The 18,619-nt window shown below is 40.4% G+C and overlaps 1 protein-coding gene across 2 annotated transcripts in view; it reads right to left on the bottom strand.

Moving 5' to 3' along the window:
- Positions 1 to 18,619, bottom strand: part of stxbp5a (syntaxin binding protein 5a (tomosyn)) — a 98,955-nt gene that overhangs the window by 43,998 nt on the left and 36,338 nt on the right. For both annotated transcript variants that reach the window (XM_030721509.1, XM_030721510.1), the window contains exons 3-5: positions 17,155 to 17,236; positions 14,737 to 14,837; positions 5,903 to 6,037 (exon numbers count right to left, since the gene is read on the bottom strand). In XM_030721509.1, the coding sequence (XP_030577369.1) occupies positions 5,903 to 6,037; positions 14,737 to 14,837; positions 17,155 to 17,236 (318 nt within the window). The remainder of the gene's footprint in view (positions 1 to 5,902; positions 6,038 to 14,736; positions 14,838 to 17,154; positions 17,237 to 18,619) is intronic.

Below are 18,619 nucleotides of genomic sequence, written 5' to 3'. Positions count from 1 at the left end.
TTTCCGCTTATTCTTTTCAGGGTCGCGGGGGGCTGGAGCCTATCCCGGCTACGACAGTGCAAGAGGCCAAAAATATTACTCTGCTGCCAAATTACAAACTGTAAGTTCCTTTTCAGACCCTCTTGTCCCATGTGGTTTATTTGTTCTAGTTTTAGGGTTTCATATGCAATGTTCTCCGTGCTCCCCTTGAGACTTCGCAACAAATCTATTTTGTTAAAAGCTGTTGTTGTTGTACAGTAAATAAACCAGACGTGAACATATTTACAAAGTCCACAAATACACATTCAGGTTTGGAGATAAAGGAATCACCATAGCAACAGAGGCAGGATGGGCAGAGCGCAGACAGGCTCCCAAAATTCATCCACAGGCAAACACACACACACACACACACACACACACACACACACACACACACACACACACACACACACACACACACACACACAATGGTGAGATGCTATACCATGCATGCTACCGTATTTGCATGCATTATAGTATAAGTATGCCGGTATTCTCACAGCATTTTTGCGCTTGTCTTTTAGAAACTGGCTGAAGGTCTTATATGTCACACGCACTTATATGAAACAACTACACCTACACACACACACACACACACACACACACACACACACACACACACACACACACACACACACACACACACACACACACACACACACAAAGAAGCAATGACAAGAGTAAAACTAAATACCCCATGGCAAATATAATGCTTATTCAGTACATCATAAAATCTTGCAATTCTTCCCCCTTTGGTACCTTCACTTCAACCAGTCATCTGTTATAAAACCTTACTGCACCAAATCCTTCTTTGTATATCAAATATTTCCCCTACCCAGAAATGCCTTCAGCACATTAAAGAAAATGAGCTATTGCTGTATGTATGTATTGCATGCATGCGTACATTTCACCACAAAGCAACTGTCTTTGTGTGTGCAGTGAAGAGAGGGAGGGAGGGAGTATTAAAGGACTTGTAAAGGTAACACCTCATTGAATTTAAAAGCATCTCCTCAGTGCTGACACACCCACATTTCCTCATTCACACCCACCCAAAGGATACATCAATAAGTGACCTCATAAAATGGTATAATTTTGGATATTACGGATTTATAAATGAAAGCACAAAAAAATAAATAAATCATTGAGGGGGCTTAACTACAACACTGACACGTGCACACACAGTGAAGTCCTGAACATCCTGAACATCTGGTGTCTTCATGGGTGACAATCTCTCAGGCAGCAGAGGCGCAGTCAGCATGACAGTGCCTCCGTGGCAACATGGCTCGAATAGCCTATTTGCAGCTCCCTCATATCGTATGTGGCCTCATGTGACCTCAACAGACCGTGTGTATGTGTATGAGTGTGTTATAACATCATTTTGTACGATTTTTTATGTAATCATTCATGACAGTTAAGTATTTTTCCGGCATAAAATCATGTTTCAGACATCAGTCCTGGCTTAGCTATACTAATTCTCCCAACACAGCTGCTTCCTTATTAAACTGTAGCCTGTTGAAAGACGTCAAAATCAGTAGAGGCAGCCATGAAATGGTAATTGTTGTATTAATGGAACAGATTTGCTTTTTTTGAGAAATGCTCTCATTCATCTTCTTGCCACAGGTTAGAAAATAGATGCCACATCTCACATCAGTTTGTTAAATATGAAGCTACCGCTAGACATCGATTGGCTTAGTTGAGCACGCCTAGACTGGATCTGTCAGAATTCGCTCATGATGCTAACATCCAATAGCATAAACGCCTATAAAAATGTAAAATGCCTTTTTTTTTTTTAAAGAAAGGAGAAACGACATTTTAATTAGTGACATCCAGCGAAACTGCTAGGCTTGGTCAAAGACAGGCTAGCTGTTTTCTACTGCTTTCTGTTTCTATGCTAAGCTAGTGTTTTTAGTCATATTTAATGTACAGGAATGAGAGTCTTCATCTTTCTTAACCTTTTCACCCCCAAGCGGGCCATGAGGCCACAACAAGTTCCTCCATTTAACCCTTTCCCTTGCCACATGCTGAGCTTGCCACCAGGTATGGCCCATCTTTTGTAGCTCAGTTCTCCAGATGATTCGGGGTCTGCCTGGCTTTCTTTTTTTTGCAAGAACCAGACAATAAATATGTGTAGGAACCAAACAAAATGAACCAGTGATGTGATTGATTTCTACCTGTACGTACACAGGGTATCAAAAGGATATGACCAACAAGAAAAGATCACTGTACTGGGTCTACAATCAGAACCACAGGATACCTGGAGCCTCAGTACATGGCTTGGAGAACACTGCAGGCTACAAATCTTCTCTGATGGACTAAAGTACCAGCTAAGGATCTCACACATGCATATAAACAAAATATGCAGGAAGCATTAAAAAAAAAATCCTAAAAAGTATTTAAACTAGCTTCAGGGTTCGAGTGGGGGAGCGGGAGGAAATAAAAGTGGACAGAACAGGAGATGCCTCGGGTCAACATGTTCATGTGAAACATGTGTCATAGTAAGCTGTTAACATTTGCTCCCGTCCCACTTCTCCTTGTCTCTCTCTGTACCCAGTGACTGTTTAGCTGATTTAAATCAAATACACACCAGTGCACACACAGTCACTGCTAGATACGTACGTAAGAGCTTCAAACTGTATATTCAAGGTAGATGACAGGATGCATTGAATACTTCAACATTCAGTAACCACGCGCCCTCCTACACAACTAGACCAGTAAAAGAAGATGTATTATTGTCAGAACAGTCAATAGCCACTGAAAAGATGCATTACAAATACTGAGTACATATTGTTACAAATTGTTACTTCTGTTATTTGTTTATTTTTCTTGTCTTTTTTCAGAACAAACTAGCATGTGTTGGACTGCCTAATTTGCTTACTATTGTAAGTAAAGCTCGACCAATAAATAAATAAATCGAATTTTTAAGACCAATACTGTTACCAATATTCTAATATATCGGCCAATATTTTTTTTTCTTTCAGACACATAAAACATATAAGATTAATGTTTGTTATATGTAGCTATTTACTTGCTTACACTCTGGCCAACTCAGTTTGGATCAGCTGGATGTTGTGTTTGTGGCATTCCAAACACATGCGTTGCTAACAGGGAAACTGCAGAGTGCAGTCTGGTGACAGACTATGCAACGTCAACACTCAGAACATGACTGAAAGGTTAAACGCCAATACCGATAGATTTGCAAATAGCTAACCTCGGCTGATAATATCGGTCAGCCGAAAAATTGGTCAGGCTCTTCTAACTGTAATTATATTTTCCTTTGTTGTTTGAAGCGTATAGTGTATCTATTGAGATAGCTCAATGAATTGTATGTTTTTTTTTGCATGTCAACAAACTCAGATTCACATGGCAACGTAACAGCCTCCATCCCTGTGAACAACAGTGCTGTGCAGACAGCGTAGGATGTTAGTTGGTCTAATAATCCAGAACAATTTCTAGCACAGTAGCTTGGGAACAGAGGTGTGAGTCATACAAATACTCGGAGCACCGTGCCTGGGGCTACTGGCAACTACAGCAACTGCAGCTTGTCTCCAAATAGCAGGGCCCAAAGGATGATGACCCCGGTACACACTGTATCTTATCCTCATTAGAGCAGTCACAGCTGCACAGAGGTGTACGAGGCAGGGCTTGAAATGTTTAAGTCGTATTTTCAATACCAGAGTGGGCAGATGGCAGCGACACTAATGCAAAAACATTTTGGATTTTTAAGTTTCACGGGATATCTGTCACGCAACCAATCTATCACACAACCAATCACTGCAGATGCAACTGAAGCGACAGCTACTGTATTTAGAGCAAGCGCTATCTTCGTCTGATGACAGTATCACAGGAGGACAACAGAAGAGCCACAGAAGCTTTTGTATCTGGAAAGTGACCTTACTAACGCCACAGCTGGCAGTGAGACACGAGGAGAGAGAGAGAACAAGAGAATCACCTCTCTGATCTTCATCAAAGCAAGCAACAACCACACCCTCATACATTTAAACAGATATGCAAACTGAATGCACCCGCAACAATTGATTCCCAACATTGCTGCCATCTTATAAAACATAAAATGTTTTGTGAATTGAGGCTTGAACCTTAAACTCACTGCAGTTTGGACAAAAAAATGCAACATGTCAAGGAATACTTTGTGATTCAAAATGATTCAGGTTCGCAGGAAATAATGTCATGTTACATGATGCGTGATAAGGAGCACGATTAATCTTTGGCCGAGGCAATGAAATAAAAGGTGAAAGCAGATATAGAGATGTGAATGTGATCTTGAGAAGAAGCGGAAATCAGAGGGGGAGGATGGCATGGAGGCCATGCAGGTCAATGTATATCAAGAATATTTTAAGAAATGCAATATGAGCAATGAACAAACACAATTATGCCACCCTTTTGTAAGTATATTTCATTTTAAGACTGTGTATAGAAATACTAGATTTGTATTATTTCTGTCATGTGTACTGTGTTTGCAGTTTGTGAGATTACTGCAACAGCACCAAAACACAGCTGCATTTAGAGGACCATGATGCTTCAGGTCCCGACAGCTGAAATGCTCAAATTTCAAATCAAATATGCCAATAATTACGTTTCAAAGCTCACACAGAAATTGGCACATTTTCATGGCTGTCATGTCCTTGGGAAATGACATTGCTCCGAGTGGTTATGGCCAGTGCTGATGTTTAAATATTCTTATCAAGCAACTATTTCTATTCCAGAGATGTATACATTACTCATAGAAAGTCTATGATTTTTTTTTTAATGCCCACTGGATAAACATTGAAATAGAGGTCACTGAAACAATTTGCGGATGGCAGAGGATACCAAGTGAAGGTGAAGAGACTTTATGAAGCAGAGAGTGGAAGTTATTGTTTGTCCTTTAGTCAAAAGGCACCCCAGTATCTGCCTCGCCATCATCCATATCTACTCTTTATCTCACATTATTACTCCTTGCCTTCCCCTTTTTGCCCTTTTTTCTTTAATTGGAAAACTTTTTCATCTGCCCCTCCGACTTATCTGCGCAACTTCATTCTTCCGGGCGATCATTCCCTGCCCTCTGTCACCTGCATTTATCCTTCTGTCCTACTCCATTCCTCTATCACTCTCCATCTCTACATGTCCTTTCCCTCAGGCAAAAGCCCTGTGTCATCCTTTCCACTCCTCTCCCCTCCTCCTCTTTCTCTCCCTCTCTCTCCCACCACTCACTCTCGCCTTTTCTTCCCTGCAGCCCTGTCGACGAGACGAGACGTCTGTGTGTACCATACACTGATCTTGGCAGACACCTGTTCCACCCCCTCTCTCCCTCCTACTCTTTTCACTCTGTCTCAACACACACACACACACACGCACACACGCACACATGCACGCACAGTAGGAGATGAGGGGAAAGCATGAAGCAAAATGCTCCAGTGAATAATTTAAGTCTGTACAGCAGGGAACCAAAATGGAGCCTGTCAAGCTGACAGATCCATTGAAACAGCAAAGAGACAGGTCCCTCACTACCTGGAATCTGATACTGGGAGTGGAAATGATACACTGACTAATGACTCTTTCTTATCTCATTACATTTAGACTACAATAACCTTTTGACCGGTAAAATGTTAAACAGCATTCTTCCATTTTCAAGGTGAGTCAATAAATCCCAAGACCCACGTTGCAGTGCTGCTGATATGAATTTGACTCTAACAAAGTCCGCATATTGATCTACTTACCAGTGATTCTCTTTGGATAAGACAACGCTCTATATGAGACAAAACCTATGAAGCAGCGTGCTAAATTGTGCAGTATTTGAGGAGCAAGAAGAGAGGAAAGGCAAAGAGCTTCTGGGACAAAATCTGGAAGGGAGCATCAGAGGGTAAAAAAATCAGACAGAGCCACTCACAGTTCAATGGCTTTGTTCCACATGATGACGTAGCCTGAGAGCATAAAGGACTCCACGTTGACAATGTGGATGTTCCCTCGTTCTGTGCCGATGTACAACCACTTACTCTGGAAGGGCAGGTGGCAGAAAGTTATTCTGTGGGCAGAAGGAAAGGAGCGTTAGAAGAGTAGAAGAGAACAAAATGACAAAACGTAGGAAAAGAAAAGGTGGACATAACCAGATATAAAGGCAGCAAAAAAGTAAGAAGCTTCACGAAAATCTCGGAAAATTATTCTAACCAGAGACAAATTATGCAAAACTATGAGAGGATTATTTACCACTCCACCAGGTCGAAGCAGTTGAGATGAGAGTGGCAAACCAAAGAGATTTCTGAGTCATTCAATCAGACCCTTTTCCTCTACATCCACAGGATACATGAGGGCAAAGAGGCAGCCATAATTTTCTTTTTTTTTCATTATCGCCCTCATCTCCTCCTTTTATCCATCAATCAGGCTCAAGTTTAATGAGAGGTTATAAACCCTTCCCTCCTTATCCATTCATCTTCTCATCCCTTTTTCATCATTTTGTTCTTTCATCCATTCTCCAATTCAACATCCAATCCATCTGAGGAATAGTAATGTACAACCTTGCTAATCCAGCTTGCTAATATTTCAAGGTTATTCAGCTCCTCCAGTGATAGTTTTGATTCTGCACTGTGGTTTGAGCCACACCTGTGGAGCTGAGACGCTTGTATCTATAAGACAAAGCGCATAGGTTTCAACAGCCGGGAAAGCCGTCCATATAGGAGAAGAAATAAAGCTGTTCTTCTTCAGCATTTACAAAAAGGCTACAGTGAAATACTTCCTCCTCAGTCCTGACAGATTTGCTCAAGTTAACTAAAACACTAATCATATTTTCTGCAAACATGATTCATATTCAGTATAACTAAAGTACACCGTGATTTTGGTTGCGCATATACAGAAAAAAATACCCCTGATGACTGGTACCCTGATCTCTGATTACCAGGATTTGTGTCTGCATGTGTAGCATAATGGATGTTGACAACGAACATTAGTAAACATTTCATCTCCTCCAAAATTTACTTAGCAAAGCAGTTTGGTAGCTTAAAGCATTTTAAAACTTTTCATTCACTCTGGGAGTTGATCTCACACTGTTGCTCCAGGGCTGTACTAAGATCAGCAGCAGCTCTTACTACAGTATAACGCACCTTCCCTCTCTGCCACCACGCTCTGCTTGAACAAATTAATATATTTGTATTTTTGCAGCAGCACCAGGCAAATAAAACAGCATTTAACTCAGAGTAAGTGTTTACTTTTTTAGGCCTGCCACTTCTTCTTTTGTCCTCCACTTTCCTTACATTTTTTATAGATGCACACAGCATGCTGAGATACACCAGGTTTTCAGCTAATACCTCTTTGGGAATCACCTTGTCGGTGCAAAAATACAATTTTATGCCAAAACTGTGTTATCTTTGGTCGTTTTGTAGATTCAACTAAAGAAATGGAACACATTTGTGTTTTTGTGTAAACTGCTACTAACATTGTGTCTACATATACGATTTTGCACAGTCCTGTGCTATTATAAAGTGGAAAGTGTTCACTTTCATTTAGTAGGTTCATAACAAAGTATTTAATATGTTGTGGAAAATACTTTGCAGTGACTCAAGTCTTCAAACCATACAGTAAATGTAACCCAGACATTTCATTTCCACGAGAGATGCTCTCCTGTGCCTGGTCTGTATGTTACACTTACATAAAGCGGGGACATGATGTGATAAACAAACAAACAAAAAAACCCCACAAAATTCTCAAACAACAAATAATAAACACCAACAGATGTGTTATTAGTTGCATATGAAAATGATTTTTAGAAGGCAGGGTTGCAAGAGGATAAGCTGGCTTACTCACACGTGGACAGATTATCAGAGACGGACATGTTTGTACAGACTCACTTAACCAGAGAAAATGTAACAGCAACACAGATATTCATGACAACTTGTGGGATCTTTTTTATCCAGCAGACGGTCTACTGCCCAAACAGATGTGCCTTGTCTATGCGTATGCGGGCTGGCATGTGAACATGTGTGTTGGCTTCATGATGATGATTTATGTAAAATGCAAACACATTCTAGTTGTTATTGCAGTTATGCTTACTGTCTGTCTGTATGTGTGTGTATGCATGGGTGTGTGTGGATATTACATGCTCTCCAGCTTTTGATTTGAATTAATACAATTACACATGTATTGTGCGTAAATGTATGTTGTATATAAATATGTTTGATCTGTGAATGTGAGCATATACAAGTTGACTGCCAGGATGTGAGGGCCAACTGAGAAGCTGTGTCAGGAGCATAATTATAGAAATTATGCTTGCAGTGTGTTAGTGTGTGTGTGTGTGTGTGTGTGTGTGTGTGTGTGTGTGTGTGTGTGTGTGTGTGTGTGTGTGTGTGTGTGTGTGTCCATTTCTCTGTGCATGCTTGGGTATGTGTGCAAACATGCACTCGGTTTGTCTGTGCACTTGTCATTACGTGTGCGTGTCACTGTGTTCACACTTGTTGCGCACACACGCGTCTCCTGGTGCAATCTCAAGCTTCAAGTGGTCACGACACAGCTGCTGGTTGCAGGCTCAGGGCCAAGCACACTGCCTCAGAAATGACAGACACCTGCTACACAACACAACTCTGACACTAACTGCAATGTGAGCTAGATGTATGACAGTACAGTTCACTGCAAATTAATTGAGGAGAGGGGACACTCCAGAAAGTCATCTTTTGTAATGTCTGGTTTTGTACGGCATTCCCATCAATGAGGATCATCCAGTAATCTGTTCCCGCCTGTAATTAGAAATCACCAGTTACAATTCTTTGATCTATAAACTGTCTCAATCTTGAGAGACTTTCCTTTTTATGAGCAACTTTTTACTAAGACCACTTGGTGCAGAACAGACTGTCTAAACAAACTTGTCATATGAAACAAGATTTGGTTCCAGTGAAAATGCCTTGTTGATGCCAGAGGTCAGAGGTCAGAGGAAAATGGCCAGACTGCTTTGAGCTGATAGGAAGGCCATCAAATAACCACTTGTTACATTACAGCCAAGGTTCGCAGAAGAGCATCTCTGGAGACATAAAATATCAAATCCTAAAACAGGTGGGCTACAGGAGCAAAAGACCACCCATGTTGGCTGGGTGCCACAGCCTCCCATAGTTTTGTTGCTGACCATGTCCATCCCTTCATGACCACAGTGTACCCACATTCTGATTCAGGATAACACGCTATATCAAAAAGCTTAAATCATCTCAAAGTGGTTTCTTGTACATGACGGTGAGCTCACTGTATTCAAATGGCCTCTAAAGTAACCAGATCTCAATCCAGTAGAGTATCTTTGGGATTTGGTGGAGCAGGAGCAACTATATGATGCTCGGAGTGTTTCTGAAGGCATAAAGTGGATTCATAATAATAAAAATGACATCATCACATTTAAACATTGGACAAATTATTTATCAGAAAGAAAACACAAATTACACACAACTCAGTGATAAACAGTGTCCCTTTTCTAGACCTTCAAAGTGGTTTGGAGATTCTAATCTGAGATGTCATGTCTAACGCATGGCTCTCAAATAAGAAGAATCTAATCTAATACACTGCTGCGCACACACGTGCACAAACACACACACAAACACATTTTCACCTTCGCATGTTTCTAATGTATGTGTGCAAAATTAGAAGTTGGAGAGAAACTTGCGGAAAGAATGAAACCTAATTCAGCAGCCCTGCAGCAGCCTTAATCAGTCGAATATCTCTGAGCAAAGTCTGCTGAACTGAATAATTCATTTTTTCAAGCATTTTTAAAAGATTTGACTGACACACTCCCAATGTCAACAATCTCCTAAGTGCATATCTTGATGCATAAAAAAATCCTTTCAGACAGGCTGTGACTTTAGGCTTATTATTAAGTCACCGTGATTGACTGTCAGACAGCTTCACTAAAGTATGTGAGGAATACAGTGAGGTATTATTTATACAACAGAATTTCCTTAATCTTACCAAGCAGAAAGTAAAATATTAGGTGTCACTTTTCTCTAAGTGCACACTCTCCCACCATTATCTCCCATCATATCACCCTATTTTGTTGGTAGCATCCACATCTGCAATGCATTCCTGTGAGGCCAGGAGGTGACGAGAGCATCCTACGCCAGAATGACTCGGCAGGATTTCTTTTTCCCCCACACTCCTACCCACAGACTGACTCACTGCTCTCTGGCTGAGGCCCAGTCTGTCTCAACTCCTCCTCTCTTCCTTTCTCTCATCTCTTCCAGTCCCTGTAGCCTAATGTGTATGGATACTGATGCTTGAGGGTTTTCTGCAACACTGCTTTCAATCATCAACTCAAATTCTGATCAGGGCTCAATTAGGGAGGAATGAAAGATCTGTTTAGAGTATCTGAACGGGCCTAGAGGTGATAGGCAGTGTGCTGTGGTGGCTCAACGGTTATTTTTCTGGGTTACCATCGTCCCGTCGTTTCTGTCGCACTGTAAATGATGGCAGATCCTGCACTCTGATCCTGGCTTCCTACCAACCTGGCATGCATACGTGGAGGAATAGAATTTCCTGGCATGCCTAAAACTTTTTAAAGGGCTATGATAAAAATAAATGCATCAAAAGTTGACAAACATCCAAACTACATTTTAAGGCCACAAATTGCCAAATACATTTGGTTTTCTTAGCCATCACTGTCAGTTGGCAGACCTTTTTCTTGAGCGTCTCCTTACTTTATAGCCTTATCAATAGTAAAAGTGAAGTTTTTAAAGATAGCAGTCATTAAGACTGTTCTGTTAGCAAGAAAGCTGTTCAAAGTGAATGCCATCTAAAACCAAAATATCCATTAAAAGAATAGTTCAAAATTTTGGGCGACACATTTGCAGTAATTGCTTTCTGACTGCGAGATACTGCAGCTGGCTAAATCAATAACACCCTCATGTCTGTGCATTAAGTACAGAGCCTGAGCCAAGAGGCATTTCGCTTAGCAGGAAGAAACAGCAAGACCAGCTCTCTCCAAAGTTAAATAATCTGTCTACTGGCACCTCTATCCCCTCATTAATTAACAGGTTTTTATCGTGTTTCGATAATCATGGAAAGAAAGAAACAATTTGTGGCTTTGTGTTAAAGGCTGGGAATTGCCAGAGGTGTCACAGATCTGTCATAACCATGAGATTAAGTAGTGACCACTGACTGCAGTGAAGTGCAGCAGCAAAAAAAATTTCGTTCATCTACAGCCACAAACTGTCACTATATTGGTTCTGAATGTTGTCTTGACTTTACTACAAGCTCATGTAGCTTTTTATGACTATTTATGTTTTTATCTAACACACAAGACAGGCCATTACTTTTTACTATTATTATTATTACAATGAGCATTTTGCACCCTGTTAAGAAGCTGCTGTCTGGATAGGTGAGTCAGTCCTTTTCTTGATGGAGTTCACAGCTACAAATTCAAGTCAAGCTTTGAACAAACAGTCGGAGAGGTCAAGAAGAAAAAACGATGGGACTGAATTGCGACCGACATGTTGGCCTTACAAATATTGGACACTGTTTTCTGGCTTTACTTGAAAAATCACTCTTAACTTCTGTGATCTCTGTAAGGAAATATGACCTCATGGTATTTCTTTCTTTTGACAACTACAGAAAGTATGATCCAAACAACAAAGGGGTCCACACTTAAAATAAACAAATCAGGGATAACACATATTTGTAGCTTCGAATGCCAGCAACTTTAAAGGTGTGATAGAAAAGCTGAAGGTGAAAGGGATCCAGTGAGAAGATCACTTGTTTAAAAAAAATACCTGTGGGTGGTAGTCACACATGATAAGTTCATTTCTAAAACTAAGTTTAAACCCATTAGCTTCCACACATCTATCGCTACTCCTCTTCACCATCTTCCTTAGAATCCAGCTCTGCATTCATTCAAAGGGACTGACGTCAAAGCTTCGCTTTTATCTGTATTTTATATGTAAGCCCACATCACCTGATGCATCACTGTGGGATCCCGGCCAGCAACACACCAGGATATACAGCTACACTAAAGTTCCCATAGCATCACCAGTTATGGTAAAGCAGCAATTTTTATTTACAGCTTGGATCAGTACATCTCATCTAAAGACAACCAATGCATCAAATGATGTTCTTACATGATGGTGATGGTGTTATACAGCAGAAAGCATCCATCCATCCATCTTCTTCTGATATATTAAATTCAGAGGCATGGGGCAGGTGGAGCCTGGACAGGTCGCAGGGCTTTAGCAACGAGATGCAAACTTGTCTTTTGGATGAACAGAGCAGATCAAACAGTATTCTGTGATTCAGGTCTTAACGCTTTATAGAGCAGGTGACAATTTTTGGTAATTTCTGCACGCTTATATGACGCCCATCCTGCGCCTCAGTGAGGTTAAGAAGTACGTGGTCTTAAAGAATGTGGTCAGAAAGAAATGGCTGAATGTTGTATAAAGTTATAACATGATTGTTGTAACATTCTAAAACATGATGTTGTAATGAATCTGTTATAATACTCTAAGATACATGTTCCTTTCACCATATGTGGTTTTTTTACAACTTGTGGGCGAGGAATCAAATTCACTGACCTTGATTTTCTACATGAAAATGAAACATTTTGAAATATGTCCTCCAATAACTCTCTAAGGTTGAAAATTTGTATTTCAATGAGCGCCCTGTAAAGGTTTAACTAAGACTGCACCTGTAAAGGGCGGAAGGGACAGCCAGTCCCCCACTGAGATCAGCTGGCAAGACGTTTTCATGAGGCTCAGTTATCAGAATTTTCTCCAACTTGTTCCATATCGCTATGTATGAATTAGGACCGACTGATGATATTAATCCTTTTAAAGGGCTGAGAACATGAATGAATGGAATATATGCTTCATCTAATGACCTTCTCCCAATTATGCTACTATTCTCCGACTCCTTCCTTATAACCTTCTTTGTTAATCTCATTTTTGTTCTTTTCCCGTCTCAAATTCGTTAATCGTTCTTCCTCCTTAAGCTTTTTCCCACTTGTTCCTGTTGCATTAGTTTCACGGTCTTCTCTGCTCTTTCCATTTCAAACATGTCGAGTGACTTTGCAGCTTCTCTTTCCTGTCTTGACATCTCTTAAGATGCAGTAACTCTGCTCTTCTTTGATGCCGTGTCTTGAGGTCATTGCGCTGCACGGCGATGTTTACTAAATGTCAGAGGCAGTCGAGCGCCTCCACAAGAACACAATCCGCCCTAAAAGCTGCTGCTGGCCACCTGTCCATCACATCATCACTATCTCAGATCATTTGTTCTGAGGTTTAACCCTTTCACCGCTTTCTGCAGTGACAGATCGCGGGCCAGTGATATGATCGGCTCTGATGGGTGTACACTAACTTCCTGGAGGTGAGGTGATTCTGTACTTGTGGCTCAGAACTTAAACTGCATTTCCAAAAATCAAACACAGTGTGACAGTGTGACTTTAGCAATTTAAGAATTTGGTTCAATTTTGCCACTCTGGATGCAAGCCTTAAAAGATAACGTCTGTCCTGGACCCGTTATTATCATAACAACACGCTAATTACAGGCAAAAAAAAGTGAATTTTATCACAATCCAATGTAGAGAAAAAATGTATGATGTCCTTTAAAACATGCAAAATGGCTCCTAAGAAATCTGTGTAGACTTCTTTTCTTCTTCAGGGTAATGATAAAGCAGGATTTGTCCAGTGAAGAAAAGATTTGCATCATTACACCTGATTAATTACGTTAAAAAAAAAAAAACTCACTCACATTACTTGTGTTCTTGTTTATGACATGTTTGTGTATAAACTAGTGTAAACCTTCAGGTGTTTGGGCAGGTTCGCACCTGTGCCCCAGTGATGGGAAAACCTCAAAGGCAGAGCAAGTGACCCAAATAACAAGTGTTTAGTTAGAGACCAACAGAGACAGAAAATGAGAGCATCAGACTCTCTGTAACTTCCAGTGCCCTGTGCACTGTTTTGCAAGCGCACAGACACTAAATGTGCCAAATGAAATGCCATCTGTTTGCATACAGTATGACTGCAAAAACTAACAGTTGATACAGGCGGCAAACTGTGACACTAACCCTACTCAAAGAGCCACAGTTCATGTTGCACCAGACCAAGTGTGGGGTCTAACTGAGCATGTAGAGGAATAACTGAGAGAAAAATATTGTCGGCCGCCAGTGCTACTGTACCCCTCGGCCTCCTGGCAGTAGAATCTTTAGGTGGTCCTAGAACACATAATTAACCAGGTCTCAGAGACTTTAATGGGGTGGATAAGAACCTCGGTGACTTTATTCACCACATCAATTCAAAAACAAATGGCTAATTAAAAACCAAGAATAAGAAATGCTAAAATCATAATAAAAATGAACCACTGAGAATACTGTCACTTTCTGTGATTGGCATTATTATGGTAAGAACTAACTCATCCAAGATTCTTAGTGGATGCATCTGTGGCATCAATTTGAAAATCCTAGGAGACATCGTTCTCAAATTATCGCTTTCACAAGCTTTTCAGAAAATTTGACCTCTTCAAGGTCGCCCAGACTCGAGCTCGTCCGATATTTTTAGTAGATCCATTTATGGTATCAATTTGAACAAAGGTGACATCGTTCTCGAGTTTACACAGTTGAAAATTAGCCACCCGCCTGCCCGGCGGGTGGGGTGAGGACAATACCCCATCAACCTTTTTAGGATGAGGGGCAAAAAGGGAAAAGAAAGCTGAAGCAGGATGGACTCGACTTAGTAGACAGTCTTTCTTACCAGCTGCAGTTATGTGTGACCCACTTACCTTTCTCTGTTGAACTTGAGGGAGTGGAGGATGGCTGGTCTCTTCTGTCTCAGGTTCCATAGGTGGATACTGTCATCAGCCAAAGCACTCACCAGCGCCCCCTGTGATAACAGAGGGATGGCATTTCATTTTTTTTTTTTTTTTGAGCTTGACAAAGAAAAGGTATTCATACAAGACTAAGGCGGGGGGCAGCTTCATTAACTGCATACTACTGCAACTTCCATGAACATGTCTTAAGACTGCATATTTTATCTGCAAACATGACATGCATTAGTCAGACTGCATTCCCTAGAAACTCCAGGACCCGAGTTTAAATCAGGCAGCTTTCTCCCAGGTAACAATGATGATTCATAAGATGTATATGAGTGTATGTGTGTGTGTGGGAGGCACTAAAAATCATCTCAATCTCCCTAAGGGTTTGTTTGAGCTGCTGAGTCACAGCCACACAGATGCTAACACACAAACGCATACACCAAACACACATAACTAAGTATGGAACACTGCACTGCTCATAAGTGATATAAATCTAAATCTAAATTAATATGAAAGAGCTGTAAGTATTCAAGAACCCTTTTGTTTTGTTTTTTTCAGCACCCATCAACACAAAAAGAAAATGCTTTAGTATGGCGGTACAGTACTGTGCAAAAGTCTTGCGCCACCACAGATTTCTTTATCATTTGCTTTCAAGGAGTCAGACATTCTAGTAATTTCTTAAGTGGTCTTGAACAATAGTTCTCCAGGCTTTCTGAAGGTCTTTCAAAGTTGTCCTTTGGGCACTGGCTGCTTTTTCACCCATTTTAAGTCGGGTCCTTGCACCTGACCATTTTCACTGGATTTTTTTTTTTTTTGTTGTTGTTAAGCCACTTATCAAGCATAGACAAATGCACCTAACTCAAAGAATGAAGTAGTGTTGTGTCTACCCATAACTGACAACGTCACAAAAATGCGTAACCACTTTCCCATTTCTTTAGCTGGATCTAGAAAAAAATACCAAAGATAACAGTTTGACAGGCATAAAATAGTATTTTTGAATCAGCAAAGAGCTATTAGCTGAAAACGTCCCATATGTCACATCAACTTATGTCAGCATGCTGTGCAGTGTCTCCTTAAAAAAAATTGAGGAAATTGGACACGAACAAGTGGCAGGCCTAAAAAACTATCTATAACAGCTGAACAGTATCTGAAAGTCATGTCTTTAAGAAATAGAAAAACAAAAATCCATCAGCGACCTCACACAGAATACGAGAGATGTATCAGGCCCTTTGGTGGATCCATCTACCGTTTGCAGAAGCCTCATCAGAAATGGTCTCAGTGGAAGGGTGGCTGCCAAAAAGCCATTCTTAAGGAAGGGAAACGGAGAAAAGTCTAAAGTGTCCCAAATTACACAAGAAATGGACTGAAAATCAGTGGCGACAGGATGGAGTGATGAATCTGTAATGGTTTGGGGCTACATTTCAGCCAGTGGTGTTGGGGACCTTGTCAAAACTGATGGAATTTCGAATGCAGAAAAGTACCGTCAGATTTTGGTCCACCATAAAATACTGTCTCAAAAGTGTCTGACTGGCAACGGCTTCAAATTTCAGCATGACAATGATCCCAAACACACGGCCAATGCAGTAAAAGCATAACTGGATAGAAATAACACACAATGGAACACTATCAGTAAAGCACTCGCCAGAGCCTGGACCGCAACCTTGTTGAAGCAATGTGACCAAGTCCTTCAAGAAGCCTGGAGAACTATTCCTGACGAATAAAACTGGTCATGCCAAATATTGGCTTTCAAGCTCATTGGAATTATTCAAACTGTTTTTGACTTACAGGTGAAAATGAGGGGTGGCTAAAGACTTTTACACAGTACTGTAGTTTAAAATTTTTTTTAGTTGACCAGTTGCTGAATAAGGTTTGGGTAAGTCATGCTATTAAAAGTTGTGTTATTTAAAGGAAAGAGCCAAACAACTGTTAAACTGTTCCGAAATGTAAAACAAAGTACAACAAACTCTCAGTGCGTCAGTAATGTTCAAACACAAGCAGTCATATTATTCTAAACTGGAAGAAGTTCAGTATTTCCTGATAAGATTAATGGTGAAATAAACACGGCTGTTGATTGACAATTTTGAACACTCTAAATAGCAGTTTTTAAATAATAAAATCAGCCCAGTGGCTGCACTCAGTGATCAAAAGTACCAGAGCTTTCAGCAATACAAAGAAGAGACATCTTTTTGCACATTTTGTTGCTGAAAACTAATAAGCCTGAGAATTAATGATTTAATTGTCTTAATGCAGACAGCAAATTGCACTTTTTTCAGAAAAAAAATTGGAATACTGGAGAAAATTAATAAGTACTTTTCCTACAGCGTTATCTGAATTTACCTTTGTTGTGGTCTTACTGGGGTCATTTCTCGTTTTTTTCTGACCTACCTCATTTATGAGAAACTGTAGCTGGATGACGGCGGCTCCACTCTCATGCTGACAGTAACACTCCACACCAGGACGCCCAAACCTGAAGGGCCCTTAGTCAAGGAACGCACAGTTCCAGCAAAGAAATGATGAGAACAACAGTGCATGTTTCTGTTTGTGCAGAGATAGTCAGTATGTTCTTTGTCTGCGTGAGCAGAAAAAGAAAAAAAAATAACATAAAGAACAAGCGCCTCAGCATTTGAAGGCTTGAGGGTCACTACACCTGATTTAAATGTCGTGACATCTGTTCCTGGGTAATTGTTAGGAAGGAAAGTGAAACATTCATAGTGACATAAATTTTATGGTCTACTAACAGAGATTAAGTCCATTCCTCCCCTCCAACAAAAATCTTCACATTGCAAGACTACCACCCTACACACATTTCATTTCAGTGAAAATGTTAGCTCATTATGTGCCCTACAGTTAAACAGCACGGCAATCAGTTTCACTAAGGAGCATTTCATTTTAAGTATACGATTTCAGTACAGTATATATGCACTGTAAATGTAATTCAGGAAACAGTAAGTCACATCCAGTAGATGACTACAGTTATGTAGAAAGAGTTACATAAGGAGAGAGCAATAAATATACAGAACCAAAACAAAACAGGGCAGAACTACAATAAGGAACAGAACAGAACACAGACAGACTGACAGGGAGAAAATTGAAATGTGGGGTCATGAATTCAAGTATACAGAATATGAATAAGCCGAGAGGAGGTGGATATTATGTGACCAGCTGAGCAAATAAAAGCGCACTGTAAACCCAGATTTTGATTGGACTTAAAATTGCCTAGTATGTGAACATTACCTGTTAATGCTGAGTACGCTGAACTGTTTCATGTCCTTTTTTATTGTAATCGTGTTTTTAAGTCCAATCAACAGCTCCTATTGAAATAAACTGAGTTTATATTACTTAAATATCTGTCGTTTTGCAACATTACTTATTAATGCTGAGTAGACTGTACTTTTTGATGGTCTATCTTATTGTAATTATGTGTTTGACTTCAAAAAACCTAATATCATCAGGTTTTGCACCCGCTAAATATCTACTTGATACTGGTTTTAACAGACAGGCTTGATGAGCAGCAGCATGGTGGCGTGGTGGTTAGCAGTGTTGCCTCACAGCTGGAATGATACCTAAAAGGTCTGGGTTTGATTCCACCTTGGCCCAGGCCTCCTGCTGTGTGGCTTTTGTAAGAGAAGATATTCTTCTTGCTTGTTTTTTGTTCACCCTCTGGTTCTCTACTTGTACAGTTTTTTATTGTTCCATGGACAAATGTTATTTGTAAACGTTAATGTACCAGTGTTCAGCAGGGCTGAGTTTTATCATGTTTGTTCATCTATAAATTTAAACAGACACAGCTCAACATCATAAAAAATATCTTTGCTGCAGGCAGCACGGTGGCGTGGTGGTTAGCACTGCT

This window comes from Archocentrus centrarchus, chromosome 24, assembly GCF_007364275.1.
Source record: "Archocentrus centrarchus isolate MPI-CPG fArcCen1 chromosome 24, fArcCen1, whole genome shotgun sequence".
Classification (NCBI taxonomy): Eukaryota; Metazoa; Chordata; class Actinopteri; order Cichliformes; family Cichlidae; genus Archocentrus; species Archocentrus centrarchus.
Note: the sequence above shows the minus strand (reverse complement) of the source record. Positions and strands in the feature narration are given on the sequence as shown.